Source organism: Meriones unguiculatus (genome assembly GCF_030254825.1).
Source record: "Meriones unguiculatus strain TT.TT164.6M chromosome 13 unlocalized genomic scaffold, Bangor_MerUng_6.1 Chr13_unordered_Scaffold_45, whole genome shotgun sequence".
NCBI classification, from domain to species: Eukaryota; Metazoa; Chordata; class Mammalia; order Rodentia; family Muridae; genus Meriones; species Meriones unguiculatus.
In genome coordinates, this window is record NW_026843652.1 from 162,612 (window position 1) to 188,606 (window position 25,995).

At 36.2% G+C, this 25,995-nt stretch overlaps 1 protein-coding gene across 1 annotated transcript; it reads right to left on the reverse strand.

Annotated features, from left to right (window-relative positions):
• Positions 1-160: 160 nt before the first annotated feature.
• On the reverse strand, positions 161-25,928 carry LOC132651297 (vomeronasal type-2 receptor 116-like). Its single transcript, XM_060376527.1, is given in 9 exon segments — positions 161-1,349; positions 8,882-9,005; positions 11,326-11,553; positions 17,207-18,019; positions 19,244-19,460; positions 19,462-19,503; positions 23,450-23,461; positions 25,140-25,167; positions 25,742-25,928. Coding segments are annotated over 9 exon segments (2,550 nt in total). The 3' UTR covers positions 161-450.
• Positions 25,929-25,995: the final 67 nt, after the last annotated feature.

Genomic DNA, 25,995 nt, shown 5'->3' on the forward strand with positions numbered 1-25,995 from the left:
TGTTTAGAAAATTCTCTACTCTGATTTCTGGGATGGTTCAAGCTGTTTAATAGACATCCCACCCCTTTACAGAGATTGATTTTCATGCCTGTTCTGTAGAAGAATCTCATATACCACCCAAATCTTCTTAAACTCCCAAAAATAACAAAGAGAACAAGTATTTAGTTCATGTACTATTTATATCAATTACTATCATATAATTACATTTCGAATATGTATACTGTCCACACATTAATAAGTAACATGCATAACTTACTAAAATATGTTTTTAACAGCAGTTTTTATTCTGAAATAAATGTCTGTGATTGAGAGACAAAGTGAGGGGCTCTTATTTTTCTTTAAATACACATTTCAGAAAAAGTTACTTTAAAGTAGGTAAATGATTTAATTTTAGTATGCTAATGAGTTTCATTAGAGAACTAATACATCAAAATGATCAATTTTTATTTGCTAGTTTTTGTTTTTCAAATGTCTCAAAGAGTTTTTATTAGGTCTTAGGAAAATAATGTAGCACTTTGGGAAAAAGATGCACACCAACAGCCCTGCACTGGAGGCCAGGATGGAGAAGACCTCCACAGCCACCATGGCCTTGCCCTTGGTGCTCTGGTAGACAGGGATGAAAGTGACCCAGACACTAAGGAACACCAGCATGCTGAATGTCAGGAACTTGGCCTCATTGAATGTGTCAGGCAGGTTCCTCACTAGGAAAGCCACAGTGAAGCTCCCTAGGGCCAGGGTTCCTAAGTATGCCAGCACACAGTAGAAAGCAGTAGCTGAGCCCTTGTTGCATAAAATGATGACATGAGCATGTTCAGAGTGTATATCTGTGTCAATATAGGGAGGAGAGGTTCCCAGCCAGACTCCAGAGAGAATAAGTTGAATCAGGACACAGATGGGGATGACAGCATTATAGATGCCTGAGACAAACAACCTTCTCATTGTTCTCCCAGGTTTCACGATCCTAAAGGCCAAAATTACAGTTATAGTTTTTGCCAAAACAGTGGAAATAGCCAACGTGAATACAAGTGCAAATGTTATTTGTTGCAGTATGCAGGAGACAGTGTTTGGGCGTCCAATGAAGAAAAAGGAGCAGAGGAAGCAGAAGAGGATGGAGATGAGCAGGATATAGCTGAGAGTCTTGTTATTGGCCTTAACAATGGCTGATTCTCGGTGTTTAAGGAAGATCCCCAAAACTATAACTGTGCTTACAGAGAAGAACAGAGCTGTGCAGGCCAGAGCCATGCCCAGAGGATCCTCAAAGGATAGGAATGTCACTGCCTTGGGTAAACACTGGTTTCTCTCAGGGTTTGGGTAGTCTTGACTTAGGCAAGCACTACACTCTTGCTGATCTGTGCGGAGTAAGTGAATCAACATTTCAGTTTATACATGTATTTACACATTGCACATTTAATTCATAAGAGTTCTTTTCAATGATTTGTATAGCCTGGCATATTCGGCTTCATGATAGTGCCAAAATCATGAACTCTTTATGAATCCCAATCTATTGTTTTTCTTGATACTTAATAATAAGTTTTGTTTAAAGAATTTATTACTATTTGTCTAAGGCAATTAAAGTGAAATCTATATTACTCATATTCAGAGAAAGTAAAACTGTCAAGTAATCCTTCAGCCGCTTTTTAAATTAAGTGATTTAAATTACTAAGTATAGTATTTTGATCACATCAGTGTATCCAAATGCACTTCCCTGATTACACCATCATGAGTTCTTCTCATTTTTCTTGCTTCTCACAGTTTCAGTAGATATTTATTACCCTGATTCTACATATTTTTTCCAAGGTACCATGTGAAGAAGTTAGATCCCACATCCATGGCCTATGAAACAATTCTGATTTGGTGGTAAGCATACAAAACTTGCATCAACAAATTGCAGCTCTAAGCTCAGATCAACCTGTACCTATCTCAGCTGTAGAAGTTGCAGATACATTTCTAAATTCTTTGGCATTCTTTAACTCAGTACAGAACTCTTTGTCTTTTCATTATAATTCCAGAGTAATCCTAGGAATTGTTCTAATTTCCACACTTGTTTTTCTGGTCATCTCCAAAAGACTAAAAAAAGCCCTATATGTCACAGAGGTCTATAAATCTTTAAATCATTACATCATAAAGGGGAAAATGGCACAGTAAGATTCACTGGAGTTGGTGACAGTCATTTACTTTGCTTGATGTAATTCCAGCAAAGCTGAGCAGATTGTTAAAATCACTGTTATTCTAACTTTTTAGATATTTTTTCTGTGTGTTTCCTTACTAGTGGTTTTCTGCGCTATGATTCCATTTGTTTTTTTCTACAAAAATTTATGTCTGAGTCTTTTTATGAAAATCCAAAACTTAACTTTATGTGTACACTGTTTGTAAATTTTCTTTCTGCCTGGGACATCATTAAGCACAGATAAGCATATTAGATATGAGGCCATTATTTCAGAAGTTTTCTTGGGGTATCTTCCCCTAAACAGTATTTTGGTGCAGAGTAAACAAGGCATTATGCAAACCCTGAGAGGCCAGGAGATTCAGTTATAGATTTAAGACTTCCTTTCATTTTAGGTTTAGAGCTCCCTGAAAATATAGTTTAAAAATAGGAGGTCATAGAGGATACACTCCTGATGAAATAAAACTCAGTAAATAGGACAGATTGACTAAAATAAACTTTTTCTACTTAATAGCATGATGATGATGCATATAGTAAAAGGAGTTATTTATTAGTATTTGCTATTCATACAAAGACCTGTTAAAGTATTTTCTGTTTTTCTGGACTGTACTCATACTACAAACAATGCCAGTCTAAAAGCAAACTGTCATACATTAAATATGTTTTCTTTGCAGGAGACCTTTTTTTTTTGATTTCTTAAAGTAGAGTCATGGGCTTATAATACTATCTTTTCTGTTTGTATTTTTTAATTGTTGCTGAACTTGTAACCCTGGATAAGTAATGAAAAAAATCAAACACCTACTCTGTACCACTTGTATAATCATTAGTCTGTGTTTGAACTGTGAAACTTGTATAAATACAGAAGGACCTTTTTGATAGTAAATCAGAGCTACAGAAATGTCTGAATTTTAAATGTCAATTGAGATTCCCTTGACCACTGAACCTGACTCACTCCCTTCCCTTACTGACCCCTCATATAGTATATATGCTGTGGAGAACCCTGCTTGCAAACATACTCCAACTCTCTTTTTCATGCTGAGGATGGCCTCACAGAAAGGTTCCTGGTACAGGCTCACAGAGAATGAACTGCCAACAAGAAAGCATTCATGGGACAGATATGTGCTCTCTGCACATATGTAGTAGTTGTGCAACTTGGTCCTCATGTGGGACTTCTAAGAGCACATGTGTAACCATTGTGCAGATTGGTCTTCATGGGGGGGCACCTATCAGCAAGATCAAAGCTCTCTCTGACTCTTTTGCCTGCCATTGGATTCCTTTTTGATAATTAGACTGCCTTGTGTAGTCTCAATAGCAGAAGTTGTGCATAGTCTTATTGCAAATTTATATGGCAAGGCTGGTTTTATATCCAAGGGAGGCTTCTTTTTTTCTGAAAAGAAAGAGAGGAAGGGCACATGGGTTGGCAGGTGAGGTGACAGAGAGGGACTAGGAGGAAAAGTGTGATTAGATGCTGCAGTAGTACATAAACAAATTAATTAATAATCCATTAAAAAGAAATAGTAAGATTGTAATAGAAATGAATGAAACAGAAACAAAGAAAATGCAAGTGTTAACTAAAGGAAGAGTTGGTTCATTCTGAAGTTAAACAAAATTGACAGACCCTTGTCTCAAGTAAATCAAAGAAAGAAATAGAGGACTCAAATTAGTAGAATCAGAAGTGACGGAAAAACATTACTACAGAATCCAAAGAAATTCATAATATTCTACGGGAACATTTTAATATATATATATATATATATATATATATATAATACATATATATATATATATCAGAATGCTTAAAATGCACATGAAATGGGTAAGTTTTATGCCCAAGCAACCATGATTCAAACATGAATTCAACTTTTATTCAACAGCCTAAATAGACCTAAACAGACTCATGAGGAAATTCAACGCTCACAAAAGCATCTTACCAAAAAAGAAATTAAGGAAGGCTGAAAGATTACAAAAGGAGACTCCAATATGTTGGAGACCAGAATGCACCATAACTGAAGGGTAGAGGATCGGAGTCCCAAAGACCATCGAGCAGGTCCAGGGGTAGCAAACTATGGTGCAGTCAGCCCTTCTACATACTCCAGTGAGTTTGGACTCCGAGGGTCTCTCAGCTGTAGCAACCAGACCTCAGATTCCTCCTGCTCCCCTGAGGTCAACATCAGGATTACTGGAACAGCATCCCATCCACCAAGCCACAGTTCCTTTGGTCAACCTGTGGACCTCAGGAAAACAAGAGAAACACAGGGATCCCAGATCCAATATGGCAGAGCAGAGAGGAATCTGCATACAAGGAACAAAGTTTTAGGCAGGCCTATAAGCTGCAGCCCAGCTTTCTTCTGATTAGCCCCCACTGTTGTCACCTTGGCCTGGAGCCCTTTGGGGCATCTGCATATGCTCAGTGTTCATGACCAGTAGCAGTACCTGCACCCCAAACATCGGGGCTCCCATGCATGCACACTCCCTGACCTTCAATTCACATGCCCCCATCTGTTTTTTTTTTTTTTTTGCTCACTACATGGCCTGTTCACTGCCCTTCAAGACACTGGCATCTGAATTGCCAGCACCCATTCTTGAGCCACTGCACATTCCTCATCTTCCTGAACACTACACTAGACTCCAAAGACAGGCTGGTCCAGTCTTTGGTGCAGGTTCCAGGAACAAACAGCTAAGGCTACAGAAAACCACATGGCAAAAGTCTAGCATAAAATAACAGTCAACAAAAATCAGGACACCATGGCTCCACCAACCCCCCCAAAAAAAAACCAATGTATATACTAATGTAGCTGTAACACAAGAAAATGACCTTAAATCTATGCTTATTCAAATATTTGTGGCATATGAAGAGGAAAACAACTAACCTCTCAAAGAAATACAGGCAAATACAACAAAAGAGAGGCCATCATAGACAGGAAACCACAATCAAACAGGTGAAGGAAATACAATTATCCATGACCTTAGAAAATTAGAATTAATTAAGAAACCACAAACAAAGAAAACTGGGGATGGAACACTTAGAAAAGTGATCGAGTACCATAGAGATAAGCATCACCAACAGAATACAAGAAATTGGGGAAAGAATCTCAGGCGTTGAAGATGTAGTTGAAGTAATTGGTAAATCTCTCAAAGGAAAGAAAAAGTATAGTTTCTGATGCAAAACATTCAAGACATCCAGGACACCGTGAAAAGATGAAACCTAAGAATAATAGCAATAAAATAAACAGATGATTCCAGGCTCCAAGGTCCAGAAGCTATTTTCAATAAAATCATAGAAGTTTCACCAACCTTAAGAAAGAGATAGCTTTAAACATAAGAGCAGCTTACAGAACACCACATATTCTAGACCAGACAAGAAAATACTTGTGCAACATAATAATCAAAACACTAAATCTACCCAATGAAAAAAAATAAAAGCAGCAAGGAAAAAGGCCAAATAAGATATAAAGGCAGACTGATCAGAATCACACCAGACTTCCCAAAAGAGACTATGAAAGCCAGAAGGGCCTCAGTGGATGTCATGCAGACACTAGGAGACCACAGATGCCAGCAAAAGTGACCCAGCAAAAGTTACAGTCAACACAAATGGAGTAAACAAGATGTTCCATGACAAAACTAAATTTAAACAATATCTTTGCAGCATCCAGACCTAGAGAAGCTACTAGAAAGAAAACACCAACCAATGAGATAATCTAAACCCAAGAATCACAGGATATAGATGACATCACAACAAAAAAATCAAGAAAACACAAGTACACAAACATACCATCAGCACCAATTCCACAATAACAAGAACTAACATTCATTGGATTTTAATATCTACCAACATCAATAGACTAAACACTACAAGAAAAAGACATATTCTAACAGAATGGTTACAGAAACAGGATTCAACATTCTGCTGCAAACATGAAACACTTCAGCCATAAAGATAGACACTAACTTGAAGTAAAGTGCTAGAAAAAGATTTTCCAATCAAATAGGCTGAAGGAGCAAGTGGCAGTAGCATCCTAATATCTAATCAAATAGATTTTTAAAAAATATTAATTAAAAAAGATTGGGAAGGATACTTCAAATTCATCGAAGAAAAATCCACCGTTAGGACATCAATATCTTGAAAAACTATGCCCCATATACAAGGGCACCTGCACTGTAAAAGAAACATTCAAGCTGAAATCACACATCAGTCCCAACTTAGTAATAGTGGGAGACTTCACCACCACACTCTCACCAATTGACATATCATTGAAACAGAAGCTAAATAGTGATAGTGAAGATTACAGAGGTCATGAATCAAATGGATCTAAGGGATTTCTACAGAAATTTTCACCTAGACACAAACAAATATGCTTTCTTCTCTGCACATCACGGATCCTTCTCCAAAACTGACCACAAAGTCAGGAACAAAGCAAATCTCAAAAGATACAAGAAGACTGACATAACCCTTGAATCCAATCACACTACCATGTTCTAGAGCTGGACCTCAGCTATGACAAAAAGAGCAAAACACCTGCACATATATCAAACCTGAACAACTCTCTACTCAATGACAGGTGTGTCGTGGAAGAAATAAAGAAAGAAATTAAAGATGTTCAAGAATTAATTGAAAATGAAGGTGCAACATACCGAAACTCCTATGAAAAAATGAATGCTGTGCTAAGAGGAAAGTTCATAGTTCTTCATAAAGGAACTTGAGACATCTCATACATGCAATTTAATGACACACCTGAAAGATCCAGAAAAAATACAAAAGATACAGGCACACCCAAGAGGAGTAGATGGCTTTAAATAATCAACCTCAGTGCTGAAATCAATATACTAAAAACAAAATGATTCAAAGAATCAACAAAACCATGAGCTGGTTCTTAGAGAAAATCAACAAAATAGACAATCTCTTAGCTAAAGTAACTAAAAGGTAGAAAGACACTATCGAAATGAACAACATAAAAAATGAAACATGTATGTAAGGACACACACCAAGAAAATTAAAAGAAAAGTCTTACCTCAAAAGTCTATATGTCACAAAAATTTTAAATCTATATGGAATACACAATTTTCTTAATAGAGTCCACTTGCCAAAGTTAAATCAAGATCAGGTAAATAAATTAAATAGTCCTATCTCTCCTAAGATAATAGATGCTGTAATAAAAAAAATCCCCATCAAAAAAGCCCAGGTCCAGATGGTTTCGGCAAAGAATTCTACCAGACATTCAAAGAAGAGGAAATACCAATATTCTTCAAACTATTCCACAAAATAGAAACAGAAGGAACATCACCAACCTCATTGTATGAGGCCACAGTCACGTTGATACCTAAACCACACAAAGATCCTACAAAGAAATGAACTTCAGACCAGTATTGCTTATGATCATTGGTGCAAAACTACTCAGTAAAATTCTTGAAAACTGAATCCAAGAATACAACAAAAATATTATCCACCATAACCAAATATGCTTCATCCCAGACATGCTGGGGTGGTTCAGTCTACAGAAATCTATCAATGTAATCCACCACATAAACAAACTGAAGAGAAAAAAAAAGACATGATCATTTCCCTACATGCCAAAAAACATCTGACAAAATCCAACACCCATTAATGTTAAAAATTTAGGAGAGATCAAGAATAGAAGGCACATACCTAAACATAGTAAAAACAATATGCAGCAAGCCTATAGCCAACATCAAACTAAACAGAGAGGAACTTAAATCTATCCCACTGAAATCAGGCACGAGGCACGACTGCCTGCTCTCTTGATATCTCTTCAACATAGTATGTGAAGTCATATATCACACTGCAAGGAATTTAACCTATGGTAGCACTAGATCTCAGAATATAACGAATATTTAATCTTTCAACATTTTAGTGTTTTCAATAAATCATAAAATGTTTTGTTTGTTATCCAGTTGTCTAACGGTTGGCCTTTTTGAATATGATAAAAAAATAGTAGATTCTCATCGTTATATTAATGTATTTTCATTTTGACTTTTTACTTTCTTACGAAAATTTTCATTTTAAAAAGAACATAATTATCTCACTATACCTCTTCTTGTTCTTTGCCAAGAACATCTTCTTGAGCCACTTTATATCTATTCTCTCTCAAATTCATGGCCTCTTGTTTATTATATGTTTAGTTGTGTGTGTGTTTGTTTGTATTAAAAATAAAACATGCACATGCCATATGAAGTTACTTGTCTATGTTAACACACATTTGACCATAACCCTAAACAGGCAACCATATTTTTATTTACATCAACTTTCTTTTTCTACTATTGTTGATACTGAAGATGACAAATGTAAGTGTTGTAAATGCAGTTCAATTTCTCATGCATTCAAGAAACAATCACACATGTACTTTTCCTGGAGTTATCTTCAGGCAAAAATCATTAGGTTTGTTTATTGCAGAAATAAAAATCAATTCTGGACCAGTGGAGATCTCGCAATTAATGGGGAACCTATACCATGGAGATAGCCATGTCATGCACCAAAAGGCAGGGTTTTTTTTTTTTTTTAGTAGTTTTCATATGACACAATAGCAAGAGAATTGCCACTCAAATCTTCACACATTTTGTGGCATCAGCAGTGATTACTAATGGATTCAGGGATGAGGGAAAGAGACATGGAGAACAGCATTGCATTATGACACCATAGTCAATTTGTAACTTTCCCCTTCTACATTCCCAAGCAGTTGAGGATAGGTGTTATTTTTCTACCTGTCTGGTTGGAAATGTGCCACTCCGGACAAAATACACAAGAAAAACAGCAAATGGGTCTTTCTTCTTGTAGAACTTTCCAGAATCCTGGACCACAGCTCTGTGTACATACAGATTGAGGAGTCTGAAGGCAACACAGAAAAACTGGTCATAATATTGAACATTAATTTAAAATACTTTAGGCTAAACAACTTAAATGTACATACTCTATGTAAAGTGTATGTATTTTTTGTGTGTGTTTAAGTTTTTTATATTTTTTTATTTTTTTATATTAATCACAAGCTCAGTATCCAAGTGGGTTACCCTAGCAAAGGGAACAGTGACTATCTCTGACATGAACTCAATGACTGGCTTTTTGACCTCCCCCTTCCCTCTGAGGGAGGAGCAGCCTTGGTAGGTGACAGACGAGGACACTGCAGCCAGTCCTGAAGATACCTGAAAAGCTAAGGTCAGATGGAAGTGGAAGAGGACTTCTCCTATCAGTGGAAAGGGGCAAAGAGGAGATGAGGGAGGGACAGTGGGATTGAGAGGGAATGAGGGAGGGTTTATGACTGTGATACAAATTAAATTATATGTATTTAAGGGGAACTCCGAGGTTATCATATGTGAGTGTAGAATGGAGATTTGAAGTTAGCTCACTTCCTATTATTAAGTGTTCAACAACCATTTATGGTGATCAAACTGTGACTCACTTCTGCCTCACCTATGTGAAATGTATAAGGCATCCACATATTCTCTCCTCTGAGGCAGCAACTCAGAACTCATTTATTGTATGAATTATGGAAGGGTTGGATTGTCAGACAGAAAACCCAACACTCTCGCCTCATCTGTTTCTACCTTTACATTTCCAGTCATATATTAAAACCCACACACTCTGATTCAGCTGAAAAAGGAAGCTCAATTTTCTCATGAAAGATTGTTTGGCCATTGGTGAATTATAATATATTTCTGTGATGTTTACCCATGACTCCCAGTGGTAGGAATTATACTGTACCTTTCCTTTCAAACGTTAGAGACATCATCACATAGGATTTTTACCAATTGCATTCTTAGTTAATCACAATAACTACTAAACTAATACAGTTTTAGTTCATTATATTTTAGAAATTGTGTAGGACAGGAAATATTTCTATCTTTCCTTAGACATCTCATCTGCCTTGATTTGGATTCAGTTTCTGTCTCATAAATATGTCTATATTAACAGTATTATGCTTGTAGATAACTGGCTCAGCAGTTAAGAGTGCATATCGCTCTTGCATAGAAATATGAGTTCAGTTCCAAACATACGTATTGGGCAGCTCATATACATTGGTTCCAGAAATGTCTTTTATCAAAATCCATAATTATTTCTTGTTTATGCTACCTCAAAATCTTGTAAAACTATTGATATGCTTGTGTTGGAGTTGTGTGAATGGAAGGATGCATTGAGCTTCAGCTTGCCTGTATAATTAACATATGTGACTATATAGATAAGTTTGTATCCATGTGTGTGTTATCATGTGTGTGTGTTTACATGTGGTAACACCCACAAACATGCCTATATATAACCATGAACACTCATTCATTCATTCATTGCATCATCAATGAACACAAGCATTCAGGTTCAATTCATCTAATTCTAGCTAAGGAATTAGATGACATTATGTGTGCGTCTGTAGGTGTACTTATTTGTGTATGTAGACATTATATATATTTGAAATACTGGTTTATTTCAGATTTAAAGTCATCATACAGAAATAAAGGGATTACTAAGTATGTAATGCTCTTGCCACATAAGCATGAAAGTCTGAATTTAATCATGATGAAGGGATGAAAAGAAAGTTTGGGTGCAAAAAATATGCCTGTAATCCAAGCTTTATGATCATGAAGACAGAGAGAGTACATAGGTAATACTGTCCACTGAGCAGAGCAAAATCAGAAAGTAAGGGTTTCAGAAAGATATCCTATTTAAAAAGAAAGTGGACAGCAACTTAGGAAGATAATCACAGTTAACTGTGGCCTTAACCAGCACATGTGTTCATATGCATGAATACCCACAAACAAACTCACAGTCACAACAGAGCTAAGAGCTTGAAATTTCACAACAGGAACTCAATGACTGGCTCTTTGGTCTCCCCACCCCCGAAGGGAGGAGCAGTCCTGTTAGGCCACAGAGGAGGGCTTTGCAGCCAGTCCTGAAGATACCTGATAAAACAGGATCAGATGAATGGGGAGGAGGTCCCCCCTATCAGTGGACTTGGAAAGGGGCACGGTGGAGATGAGGGAGGGAGGGAGGGACTGGGAGGGAATGAGGGATTGGGACATGGCTGGGATACAGAGTTAATAAAATGTAACTGATAAAAAAAATAATAATAAAAGAAATTTCACAATATATATTACACAATCAAGTTTATAATTCTTTACAAATAATTCCCTTTATATTAAATGCTGAAAATTTTTCCAACCTGATTAAAATTGTTTGGCCATTGAATCAGAACTTCATTGATGAAAAAGCCTTGGTCTTGTGGACTCTTGAAGACAAATTCTCCCACTTTAAGTATTAATGAATTTTGCTTACTATATGCAATAAAGTTTTGTATATCATATGTTTCCATGACATTCTTGTTCTCATCAAAGCTTATTTCATCTCCAGCAGCATTTGTCACTTTAATTTTCCTCAAAAATGGATGCAGCTGAAGAGAGACAAAATTTTATATGAGTGGCCCACACAGATTACTGGTTGACCTTTAAGAGAAATTCATTTTCCCTCTCTCTGATATGGGTTTCTTTTTAAAGGTGCTTAGTTTGTTTAGGAGTCTCCCCAGTTGTATAGCAAGATTAAAATTATTCCCCTTTGAAGTAATGCTAGAGTTACTAAACACAAGTAGAAATATCATTTATGAGAGAGAAGATAGTATAGTGTGTAACGTGTCCTTAGTTGGAAAAAGGTCCTGTCTTTCTCCAGCACCAGAAAAAAAATATTTCCATTTAAAAGATGGATATTTGAAGAGGATTCAAAATGGTGGTGCCCAGTCCACATGGTTTCTGAGTGCTAGGACTCTAGTGACTCCACAGCAAGTAAGAGGCTGTGCTGTGGACCCCAAAACACCAATGTCTATGCTTCTCAGCTTTAATGTACACTAGAAGGAAAACTCCAAGCAAATAAAGTTAACCACACCCAAGAAAACAAATAAGATATAAAAAAACACCATTGCTGCAAAACCAAAAGGAGAGAAACACAGAAACTCACTACAACCATAAAAATCAAAATTACCAGCACTAGCAAACATTAGTTATTAATATCACTCAACATTAATGGATTCAATTCCTCAAAAAAAAAAAAAAAAACACAGACTAACAGAATAGATGCATAAGTAGGACTGCTGCAAACAAGAAACACATCTTAACAAAAAAAGAGGACATTACCTCAGAGTGAAGGGCTGGAAATAGCTTTTTCAAGGAAATGGACCCAAGAAGCAAATTGAAAAAAGCCATCCTGATATCTAATAAAAATAAACTTTTAACTGAATTTACTCAAAAGATATGGGAAAGGATGCATATCATAGTAAAATGATACATATCATATCAAAAATCCACCAAGATGATGTTTCAATTCTGAATATTTTGCTTCAAACACAAAGGCACCTACATTTGTAGAAGAAGCATTACTAAAGCTTAAATAATACACTTATATGTCCACAGTAATAGTGGGAGACTCCAAAACACCACACTAACCAAAGGACAAATCATGAAAACAGAAACTAGATAGAGAAACAATCAAACTAACTAATGATCAAATCAAATGGATTCAACAGATATCTACAGAATTTTCACCCAGACAAAAAAGGATATACCATCTTCTCAGCACATCACAGAAACTTCTTCAAGATTGCCCATTAACTTGGTCAGAAAGCAAGCCTCAACAAGTATAAGAAATTTGTAATAACACCTTGTATCTTATCAGACCACCATGGATTAAAGCTAGAGTTCAATAACAATGGAAACAATAGAAAACCTATAAAACTAATGGAAACTGAATGACTCAGTAATCATTGGGTTAGGGAAGAAATAAAGAAAGAAAATATAGATCTTCTAGAATTCAGTGAAAATGAAGAGACAACATACCTAAACTTCTGGGACACAATGAAAGCAGTGCTAAGGAGAAGGAAGGTTCATAGCATTAAGTGCCTTTCTAAAAAGAATTACGGAATTCTCATAGCAGCAATTTAAAAGTACATGTAAAAGCTCTAGAACAGACTGAAGTAAACATCTAAGAGGAGTAGACAGGAGGAAATAATCAAACTCATAGCTGAAGTTAGTGTCAAAGAAAAAAAAATGGGAACAATACAAAGAATCAGTGAAACCAAGAGCTGTTTTTTTGAACATCAACAAGATAGACAAAGCTCTAGAGAAGCTAACAAAAAGGGAGAGAGATAGTATCCCAATAAACAAAATCAGTTATGAAAAGGGAGTGTAACTCCAAAGAATCATTAGGTCTTATTTCAAAAGACTGTATTCTACAAGTTTGGAAAATCAAAAGGAAATGGAAGATTTTCCTGATATATGTCACTTGCCAACATTAAATTAAGATAAGGTAAGCAGTTTAAACAGTCCTATAACCTCTAAGAAAATAGAAGCTGTCATTAGAGGTCTCCCAACCAAAAAATCCCAGAGCCAGATGGTTGTAGCATGGAATTCTACCAGACTTCCAAAGAGGACCTCATTCCAACACTCCTGAAACTATTCCACAAAATATAACAGAAGGAATATTGCCAAATTCATTCTATGAGGCTACAGTTACTCTAATACCTTAAACCACACAAAGACCCAACAAAAAAGAAAATTTCAGAGCCATTTCCCTTACAGACTTATATGGAAAAGTACTCAATAAAATACTAGAAAACCAAACCAGGATCACATCAAATACATCATCCACCATGATCAAGTAAACATCATCACAGGAATGTGGGGATGATTCAACACATTTAAATCCATCTCTGTAATTCACTGGAAGAAAAAAATAAACATGTTTATCTCATTAGATGCAAAAAAAAATGCCTTTGGTAAAATCAAGCACCACTTCATGATAAAAGTTCTGTAAAGATCAGGGTTACAAGGCCCATACATAGACATAATAAAGGTAATATACAGCAAGCAGATAGCCAAAATCAAATTAAATGGGGAAAAATTCAAAGCAATTATACTAAAATCAGGGACAAGACAAGGCTGCCCACTCTCTCTATGTATCTTCAATGTAGTACTTGAAGTTATAGCTAGAACAGTAATATAACTAAAAGAGATCAGGGGGTCCAAATTGGAAAGGAAGAAGTAAAAACATCCCTATTTACAGATGATGTACTATTATATATAAGTGACCCCAAAAGTTCTACCAGAAAACTTATACAGCTGATAAACCACTTCAGAAAAGTGGTTGCTTTAAAATTAACTCAAAAGATCAGTAGTGGCCTGAATACAAATGAGAAATTGGCTGATAAGAAAATTGGGGAAATAGCATCCTTCAGAACAGCCAGAAATAATATCTTGGTGGAACTCTCCCCAAGCAAGAGAAAGACTTCTGTTACAGGAACTTCAAGTCTCTGAAAAAAGAAACTGAAAAGATATCAAAAGATGGAAAGAGCTCCCATGCTCATGGCTCGGTAAAATTAACATAGCAAAAATGACCATATTAGCAAAAGCAGTCTATATATTTAATATAATTCCTATCCAAAAAACAACACAATTCATCACAGACCTTGAAAGAACAATTCACAATATTATATTGAAAATAAAAAATAATAATAATAACCCAGCATTTCTGTGCAATAAAAGAACTTCAGGCCACAGAGGAAGACAATGCAGTCAGTCTCGATGAGACCTGATATGCTAGGGACAAAGGGAAGGGAAAAATGACCCCCCATCAGTGGGCTTGAGGAGGGACATAAGAGGAGATGAGGGAGGGAGTGTGGTGCTGTGACAACACATGCTGACAAGGACGTGGAGAAAAATAACCCTCCTCTATTTTTCATGGGAGTACAAATTTGGACCACTATTTTGCAAATCAATCTGGTGCTTTCTCAGAAAATTGGGAACAGTTCTACCTCAAGAACCATCTATAATCTTCCTGGACATATAACAAAGATACTTCTCCATAAATGGACATTTGCTCAACTGTATACATTAAGCTTTATTTGTAATAGAAAGAATCTGGGAAAAAATAGGTGTTCCTCTACCAAAGAATGGGTAAAGAAAATATGGTACATTTACACTACTCAGCTATTAAAATCAAACAAATCATGAAATTTGTAGGCAATTGGGTGGAAATAGGAATGATCATCCTGAGTGAGGTAACCCATGGCCAGAAAGACACATATGCTATGTATTCCCTTATAAGTGGATATTAGCCGTATAATAACCACACTACTAATCATGGACCTAAAGAAACTAAGTAACAAGAAGGGCTCAAGGTAGGACCTTCTTAAATCTCACTCAGATGGGGAAATTAAATGGACAGTGAAAGAGGAAATATAGAGGGAATTGGACAGGAGAGGTTGTGTGGAGTGAGATGAGGGAAAGCAGATATGAGGAGAATTGGGAGGCAAGGTTTAAGGGCCTGGAGACAAAGGGTGAAAGAAGGTTGGGGAAATCATTGAGACAAACTGTTGAGATGGGTCAGGCTACAGGCTACAGGGAGGATATGGGGATGTCTCTAGCTGAGCCTGCCATCAGTGTGGGAGTTGAGAGTGTAGAAAGCCCCCTTCTAGCCAGGAAGGACCTATAGTGGTGGGAGGGAAACACCAATCTACCTAAAAACCTTCCAAACAAAATTTATCCTAACTACACGATGGACAAAGACAAAGATACAGTAGGTCTGATGGAATGAAAAATTAATACCTGCCCCAATGTGACACCCACCCCATGGGAGATAGCCAATCCTTGACAACATTAATGATATGTGCTATGTTTAGGGACAGGAGCCTAACTTAACATTTCTCTAAGAGCCTCTTCACCCTTAGCAGTTAATCGAATCACATGCTGAGACTCACAGTCCAGCATCTCACAGAGCTTGAAGAGTCTCATGTAAGAGTGGTTGGGAAGGATAGAAGGAACCCAAGTGGACTAGAATGCTGCAAGAATACAGAGTAAAGTGACCTACATCCACCGGGGCTTTATACTTGGAATGGAACTAGGTGCAATACATATATGTAAATGATGGGATGTTGGATCTTCATGTGGGTCCCTTATTAAGTTGAGCAGTTGTACCTTAGTAAGTTGTGATTAGCCATGTATGTGCTAACAATGACACTTGGGTCCTCTGCATGTGCAGCAAGTACATGTAACACTGAGTCATCCTCCAGTATGATTCAATTACATATCTAACTTAATACAATGGGTAAACAGTTCAGCTACTGAGACATGATATTGTGTTACCTAATTAACAATGTGTGTTATAAAGGTTGCTTAGGTGCTAAGTTATTTGTACACAGGACATACTAACTTAGATAATATCACATCTCTAGAAAACTGTGTTCACAAACTGTGTCAGTGTTTATACCAAATATTATTGTTTTACATGATACTCTAAATTACCCAGTGCACTCTATGTTCAGAATTCATTTTTATTTATTTTTGAATGGATTTAAAGTCCAATTGACTTGTTCAACAAATTTCTTCATGGCACCCTATTTGAATGTGACCATTAAGGCTCATATATATAAATGAATCCCATGTTTATATCTTGTTGGTTTAAAACTCAAACACATCCATTTATCACTAATACACAGAGATAGTGCCTAAGCTTATGAGCACTGTGTTCTAACATTTAATAATAGAAACACAGTCTGGGTTTTTCCTTCATTTTAAGTAATTAAGAGTGAATAAATTATAAAAGCCATTATTTTTCAGTTACTATGTCACTTGCACAGGCTATTAATTTTATGGTCCTCTGTCATTAAATATAGATTGAATTTTATGTGAAATAGCAGCTTTGGATATGGTCATTATGTCTAAAGCTTATTTCAATGGATATATTCCAAGAAAATATAAATTTTGATTATTGAACTTGCTATATTTTGACATTAATCAAATATTGATATTTCAGAATTTCATGTTAGGTTAGGAAACATTTGTTGAAACACATTCTAATTTAATGTCTTCAAATCTGTGCTTTCAGTTCCAAAATCATGTCAGATAATTATAGACATATATAGATATACTATGACAAACCCTTTTGCATTTTAAAATATTCTTTTAATTATAAGAAGAAAATGCTTTCTTGGTTAACCACAGTAAATTACTTACCAATAATATGTGATCCTGGTGATTCCCTTGCTTATGAATGAGGCTTACCTGCCATGGTAGAATCTCACCCTTGTTTCTGTCATCCATAGGTCCCATTTCAGTTTTGGTCAACAGCATTTTATGGAGGGCAGGGGCCAATGCATATACTGCATTCCATATGGAATAGCTGGGCTCAGAAGTAGTCATCAGATCATTTATTTCATCCCCAGTCTTTAGGGAAATATTCACTGGACAGGGATTAAATTTTTCACATAGAAAACCAAGAGGTGAACAATCAAAATTGTCAACCCAGAATTTAGAGAAGTAAGAATCTCCTGGGTACTGGGAGGGTGTAAGTGCCTCAAGAAAGTGCTTGAAGCCAGGGATACTTCTCCTCTTAGAAAATGAGAAACTTCCTCTGAAAATATATATCCAAAAATTCCTGTCATTGAATGTAGATTCTAAATATGTCAGGTGTTGCTTTGCCATGATCCACACCTTTCTTCTTAAAAAAAATTTAATGTATGGGAGGGAGATCACCAAGTCATCCATATTACCATAGAATAAAATCAGATTTACTTCTATATGTTGGTACAAGTTCAGCAATCCATAATCATAAAATATTCTAAATTTTGAGTTATCAGACAGTTTTTCTGTAAAAGCCACACAGATATCTTCTGAAACAATCTTTACTGATAGGTCTGAGAGAAACTCCCTTCCTCTCCCATCATCTGACACAAAGAGCCCCAGCCACCTCCAGCCAAAGTGGAGCAATAAAGAGATCAACCCTTGGGTTAGAGCTCTGTCTTTAGGAGACATCTGATAAAGGGTTGGGAATGTATCTTTGTCACTTAGCATGGAATCAAAGGGACCATATGTGACCTGAAGAAGCAAAGGAAAAAAAAAAAGATGATTCTTGAGTTTCACATATTTGGAATCATCACCCGGAGGGAGGAAGTGAGTTCATTCTTTGCATATGAGAATCAAAGGACAGAATATTGGTGAGGAGCTGTCTTCTCTGAGATTAGCTTGCCTCTCTAATCATGTGATGGAATATGTTTTTTTTTTCAAGTACCATGAGCGCCAACGTTACTAAGGTATTTGGAGTAAACAATATTCTCTTCACTGTCTTTGAAAGACCTGATAGATCTCTTTTATTGCAATGACGATACAATAGAGTATCTGATGTACTGAAAGACTGCAGAAAGCACTACCAAGTACTTTCTGGTCATATAACACCATATTTCTCAAAACCTTCAGCTTTAGAAAAGCAAATAGAGAAAGAGACTAACAAAATTTTTAGAGATTCATTTACCTAAGTTAAAATGGTACAAGTTGTAAAGATCTGAAATCACATTTCCAGGAGTTATTGCATCATTCCTATCTAATGATAGATTTCACTGAGAAAAAAAAGCCCCTGAAACAGATGTAAATTATTCCGTTTCATTTTTTGTTACATTACGATAAAATACATTTATTAATTGTTTAACTGAGTGATAACAATCAGAGTTACACTGTGGTTTTATAATCTTGATTATTCCTGACCCTTGTGCTCACACAGTATTTTCTCTGTTTTTAGTAATGCTGGCTGATTGATACCTTTCTTCAGTGTAGCCTGGAAAGAATCAATTGTGGCAATCTATTTAAGTGGTTGGTCTCTGTGGGTGCTGTGATTTTCATCCATGATGACATTGAAGATTGTTCTAAATTTAGTTACATGTCCCAGACTTTCTTTTTTCATACATCAGTATTGAAACTGCAAGAATTCTGAGATTGTTATATGCTTTCTTTGGTACTTCTGTATCTTTGTTGTACAATTTGGCTTATGATAAAATGCAGCCTTACTATCCAAAGTACATCTTCCAGTGTTTGACAATAGAGTCCTGGTTTCCACTAAGTGATCTGCTTAGAAATTTTCAGAATGTTCTGAGCATGATTTTACCACATTCTTTCTACTGTTAACCATTGCCATATCAAAGTAATTCATTCACTGCTCTTTTAAATCTGCCTATACTAAACATAAAACACTTCTCTGTTTTCTTTTGTTTGTTTTGTTTTTGTCAGGTTTGACCTGTGATTGTGCACAAAAATACTTTCCTAACTTACTTGTGGGACTTTGTAGAGCTCTAAAAGTGTTCCAATTGCAGCAGAAAATTCTGACGTGGTTCCTGAAATGATTCCTGGAGCTTTGTGTTGTGTTTTGCATTTGTAGTTAGGAACATACTCAGTTCTTCCAGACATTGACATCAGAGGGCCTTCTAGGGTTTTTTTGTTAGAATTAAAGGCATTGTAGACATGGAAACCCAAGGTCACATTGGGAAGCAAAGTATAAGGTCAGCAAATATAGATAGTTTCTTCATTTCGGTCTAAACCAGAAGAACAGAATGATGAGTGTAGTCAGTCCATTTTGTCAGAAACTCTTTATCAAATTCAGAAACCTAGAAATGTTAAGCCTTGACTTTTACTGTGACATGTACAGCTTTTGTGAATAAGCCCCTGATGAATCAGGAACATCATGGAATGGCTCCTAAATTCTCAGAAATTGAACTATAACTAATAATGGTTTCCTTGCTGAAGATTTTGTGGATAAAGATTTTGTGTCCCTTTATGTCCTGTGACTGCTAACCATATAGGTGTTTATGATGTTTCTCTTCATGGAAACATTGGAATACAGAGGAGTCACTAAGGTGTTCACTAGGAATGTGAATAAGAACTTCATGTCCTTTTGTTTTGCAATTATTCATTTTCATAGTCGTTTACAAAAATTGTAATAACTTTGTATGCACTCTTGCTGTTAAAGTGTTGCATTGAAGGATGGATAGACGTCCAGGCATCTAGGCACACTGACCCCTTTTTGTACAAAGAAGAGCATCAGTCTCAGTGCCCACAGGAGGACCTGGAACCATCTGTAGCTCTAGGTCATGAGATCCCTTTCGGAATTTAAGACCACCAGGCACATATTTTGTATTCACACAAGAAGGCAAGCACTCAATACATGAAATAAAAATAAATAAACCTGTGTAAAATAGTGTTTGGGGACTTCGGAAATGACTGAGATGTTTTGAGTACTTCCTGCATTTGTGGAGGACTCTGATTCAGTCACAATAGCCACTTTTTGGATTACAGTACCATTTAACACCAGTTATAGGAGTCCTCCTCTCCCCTTTGCACACACCAAGCATACCTGTGGTATACAAACAAACATGTAGGCAAAACACAAAAAAACTTCATAAACACAAAATAAAAATACAAAACATTTTTTAATGTAAAAAGTAATAACTAAAGGAAAAGTGTTTCTATAAGTTTTCAAACTAAATTGCTGAGTAGTAGAGTTTCCTGGCTAAGGTAACGCAGTGAAATAAAAGAGTAAGTATCCTAGCATGAGAAAAAAAAAAAAGAGGAAAACGCAAGTTCCATAAGGCAGTAAAAAAAATTACTAATTATAGGAGGAAATGGAATTTTGGTGCAGGTGTTTTGGCTTAAATGTCTCATTCATAGACTTCCATGTTTGGGGATGGGTCTTCAGATGCTTCTTTCCAAACCCCTGGTAGGTGAGAGCCTGCCTGGTCCCAATAAAGGCAGAGTAGCAGAAATCATTAACTTGAAGTCCACTGGTTTCTACTGAAGGAAAGATTCTGCTTTCATTCCTGCCATCACCAAGTAGAAATTCATTTGGTTGCAATATATTAAATTGAGGTCTATGGCTAGATGCTGTAAAGAGAATCTATTGGTCTAAACCATGCAATTAGCAACCATTGACAGAGGGAGGATTAGTCTTTCCCAGGAATTACTCAATACCAAATATTCAACAGTACGAATGTGTACATGTCTGAATTATAACTCCTGGAAAGAGCTATGTTTGCAAAGACTGGCTATAAAAACTTCATTGATGATTTTAACCTTTGGCTACCTGAGATATGACTTTGGATCCTAGTCCCTTAGCTGGGCTGCTTTGTCTGGCCTCAGAGGGAGAAGATGATCCTGGTCTTGTAGAGACTTAATGTGCGAGGGCTGGTTGATACCCATGTGGAACCTTCCCCTGCTGTGAAGAGGAGAAGGGAAAATGGGGGAAAGAGTGTGTGAGAGGAGGTACTTGAGGATAATGGGAGGGCTTCTATCAGAATGTAAAATTAATAAATATATAAATTAATGGAGAAAACCTTGTACCTTATATATAAAATTTATTTCAAGATTTCTAAGAATATTTTGTATACATTCTATAACTCAGGATTTGTAAATTCTTGGGTTTGGTTTAAAACTGTAAAATCATCAACAAAATGTCAGGTTAAAAATTGTAAGAAAAAAGATTAATACCTAAAAAACTACAGCATGCTTGTGTATGACGTGTATTCAGTTCATATTTAGAAAAATAAATGTGTCAGAACATAGTGTATATGTTATGGGAATACAATTTCTGTTTCTAGAAAATAGAACTTACTAACATCAAATGTTTGACAACAGTTTATAAATATTTATTCAGGTTAACAGAGACTGACTTAGAAATGTATGTCTAAGTTTATAAGTGTCTAAAAACACACATATATCTCTAATAATTGTGTTCAAAATGAGGCTTGTTGAAAAACCTAGGTAAGGAACAACTAGTTAAATAACTAAGTTATGTTTTATAAATGAGGTCTATTGGAGGTTGTTCTGATGTGTGTTACTGGCACTCAAGATCTGTTACACCTATCTTAGTTTTGAAAACCTGCCTAAGTCATACCTGATTGTTCGATTAAATGTCCTATTCTGGGCATGGAAGAATGGGTTAGGCCTGACAAAGATTCTGGGGCTTCTGGGAAAGGAGAATCATGAGACAGATGGTCGGGAAGTGAGGAGGAAGAAGGATGCCATGATGGGTTATTGTGGAGAAAATACCATGTGGGCTAAGGAAGGACTCTAATAATGACATGAAAAGGCTCATATGTAGAATGCTAGTATGTACTATGGGATTATAGATGGAAGGTGGACCAGATGAGGAGGATTAAATTGGAAGGCATTGGATGGGGGCTAGGAGATGAATGGTGAGGTTATTGAGCCAGCATATGTGAAATATCTATCTGGCCCAAAATAAATAAGACAATTATAAAATCTAACCAGTATCTGTGTTTTATTTGTGATAAGGGGTTAAATAACACCACAGTGATAGTGTTGTGGCAAATAATAATAAATAGTATAGAGCCCAACAATCTTTTTTTTTAATTTTCTGCAACAAAGGTCTATAAATTCCTAAGGTCTATCCACGATCCCAGAATTTTACATGAATATGTAAATATAACCTCTCTGTCTTTGCTTAATATGTTAATGTTTAACTATTTGGATAAACTGGGTCATATAAGAAACTAATATTCTATAAGATACACTACAAATGGATCTGGAAAATGACATTCCTAGTCTTTCTGTGAACTCTATTTATGTTTTAAGGTTCTTTTTTGTTGTAAAAGATCTTCACCTAAATCTTCAAATCAAAATGGTAAGGCTCAAACTTACCATGGGTAAAAGTGCAAAAGTTTAATCTTAAAAGCTGTGAACTTGTTGGAAACTGTAAAAGATAATTAATATTCCGGATAATGGTCAGACACCTTACAAATGACCAAATACTTTAACATGTTCAGAGGTAGGCTTATTATCATGCACAATATAAACATAATGCCTCTACAGAGAGAAAAGTGTCTCTGTGTCTAATCAAGGACAAACCTTACATAAATAACTGAATATCAGTGAAATTTATTTACTATAAGATATGGTTAACAAATTAGATGTTGTTCCCCAAACCCTTCAGAGAGTTCTTCTAAATATGGATTTAAGAAATCTAAAGAAAAAGTCTCCCTCTGGTAAACAAAAATATACACTTCCAGTCAGAAGCTAAGGCAATTCACAAATACTATGGGCAGAAATAGCCTTTGTCTTGATCATATTTGAACTGTAGTAATGCTGACAATTGAACCAAGAATTGACATATGCTTCACCCATCATTATATCCCTGACCAACCTCTGGACACTATTTAGTTGAATACCCTAATGTGCCTGGCCAAGACAAGTTAGTTTTTCTACATTCCTCTTCCATAAAACATCTCTCAGACGTTACAGGTCTGGTGCTTGAAAGCTGTTGATTCCCTATGTTGCAGCTGAAGTCTTAATGTTGTTTGGGTGACATTCAAAGAACGTCTGCTCACCACAAAGTATTTGAACACCATGGAGGAACCTAGACCCTAGACTGGGTGTACAGGTATCAGACTTTTTGACTGATACAGAGGCCATTTGGTTTATACTGCTTATTCAATTTAACCCTCTCAGGTCTCTGGTGGTGTTGACAGCATGTTGTCACTATAGAAGTTGAACAGCAATCAGGAAACTTGAGGCATATCTTTAAAACAAGGCTGCAGATGCTTGGTCAGTCCATACTATATGTGACAATCAAGCCTTGTTCTTTCTACAGCTAGCAGGTCACCTGCTGAAGGAGGCATTATGCCAGACAGGTTTGCCTTGCTGACAGGCATCACACTGAACAACATAATCACACAAAAATAAATATATATGAAATTCAAACTAAAGCTATCATGTTATTAATATATATCAACTAATTGTTAGAATTTTTAATTAAAACAACTTGCTTTTCAAGCACTGCTTAATTAACAGAGTCTCCTGGTAAATAGCTGGAGGGGGAAACAGAGGCTTTAAACTTCATATAAATTTTGACTGATTAAGACAGTGAATTATGAAATCTATATGCAAGTTGTAAATATCTGAGACAGTGGTTTAAGGTATGAGAAAATGAGACTTAATGATTTCAAAATGTTGGAGTTTTAAAATATTAATCAGTGGAGTTCTGATATCCTATGGAAACCACCTGATGAAGGATGTGGCTCCTGTTCACATAGTTATAGAATCTAGTTTTTTAATGTCCTATCATTGTTCTGAAGACACAGTGCTTTTTATTGTGCAGAAATCTTATCTGTCATTATATATATATAGACAGAGCTATGTCTGTTCATTTTTCGTGACTTTAGCCCATAACCATCCTTTTTTGATCTCCAAGATTTAGGTATAGCTGTAAAGCATGAATCTAACCCAGCTGTTTACAGATATTTGCTTTTCTTATAATGGGGATTATAGTGTGTATTCTGTATCGTGTTTATATTAAAATATTTGAAGTGTTCATCTTCTTTAGTAAAGTTTTAAAAATATACTGTAAGCTCCAAGGAATTGAGACTTGATCCCCCTAACACAAGTCAAACAGATTCTAGATTAAGACTTCTGGACAATTAATAATTCATTCTTTCTGTCTCTTGCCTATCTCTGAGGAGGGATTCTTTTCTTTCTCTGGTCTTGGTACACTTTCTACCTCCTGCTGTAGGGGGCTAATGAACTATAGTTTCTCCCTCATGTGAAAGCATTCCTAAGAGTACTTAACTTGCAAAATAAATCAGGCATCCTGGGATTTTTCTCTTCACATACTCCATAACAATACAGCTACGAGGACCACAGGCTTATAGGCTTCTTTCCTACTCACAATGAGGTGCATAGAATGAGCCTTTCAGAAGATACTTCCCAGTAAAGTATCATCTTAAGCCAGAATTGTTACTCAAGTGAACAAATATGCCAAATATAGCATGAATGGAAAAACAGAAAATATGGAAAAGCTGAATGACTCCTCTACAATATCATACACAACCAACAAATGAACACAAGTATACTCAAAGCAATAAAGTGGCCAGTGAATACTTCAGAAAGTAAAGAGGTGAATAACCCAAAGGAAGATGGGATCAAACATGGAATTTGTCTTGGCATTGAGACAAGCATAAACAGTACACAGGAGAACTTGGATGAGGGATCAAAAAAAAAAAAGGAATACAAATAAAACACTCAGTACCAAAAAGATAAATCCTAAGACAAAATTCAGATTCTAGAGGAGGAGAAGGACAAATGCTAACATTGGAAATGAAAACCACTAAGACTCCAATCACACCACAAGTCACTGTGTTTCCAACAGAACTAAGTAGACATCAGAATATCAGGCATGAAGGACATGACTTTCATAGCACTGCATTAAAGTATCAGTGAGAAATAAATAAGCCATAACTGTGACCACAGTGTTCAAACTCTGAGACACTTTAAAGAGACTAAATCATGTAGAACAGGAGAGGCTCAGATTTTTGCCAAGGACATGGGGATACTCAAGTTCATTTTAGTTGAAAATCTCCAAATCTGGGGAAACATTCAAACAAAAGCCATTTAGATGCCCAAACAAAGGTGAGCAGAGTGGAATATTTTCTGGATAGATTAGAGGAAATGTGTAAAAAATATATAAACCTGAGCATGGAATTCCACAGTGCACTAGACACAAAAGTCTAGTTTCAAAAAGTTTGGTGGTTTCTCTCTCTGATTTCTTCCCCATTGGACATATAAGGAAGAGAAGTGGAAATGTTTGTAGATGTGTAATGAAGGAGGACAGGTTAAAACTTTTATATTTCTCTGTATCATCTTCTATATTGTCAAAGAAATTGCATGTGCACAGAAGAGCAGGTACTATCCTGTAGCCAGAACACGCATACCACATTCAGACAAGTACTCACAGAAAGAGTTCCCATAGTGGCCTTGGGTCACTGTCAAAAATATTCATGAAGGGTGCTTCTAGTGTTATGTAAATGGGGATAAATGCACCTAGGATTATGTCTGCCTTCATGTAGGTGTTGGGCTGCTGCCAGCACTCAAAACAGCTGTGGTGCATCACCTCCATTGATGTAAATGGAGATTGCAAGAGTACGAAGAGACATAGTAAAGGAAAGGACATGTCAATGTCTTCACAACACAGAGACAATGCCCTGCTTCTATGATGATTCAAGAAGATTGTTGATTTA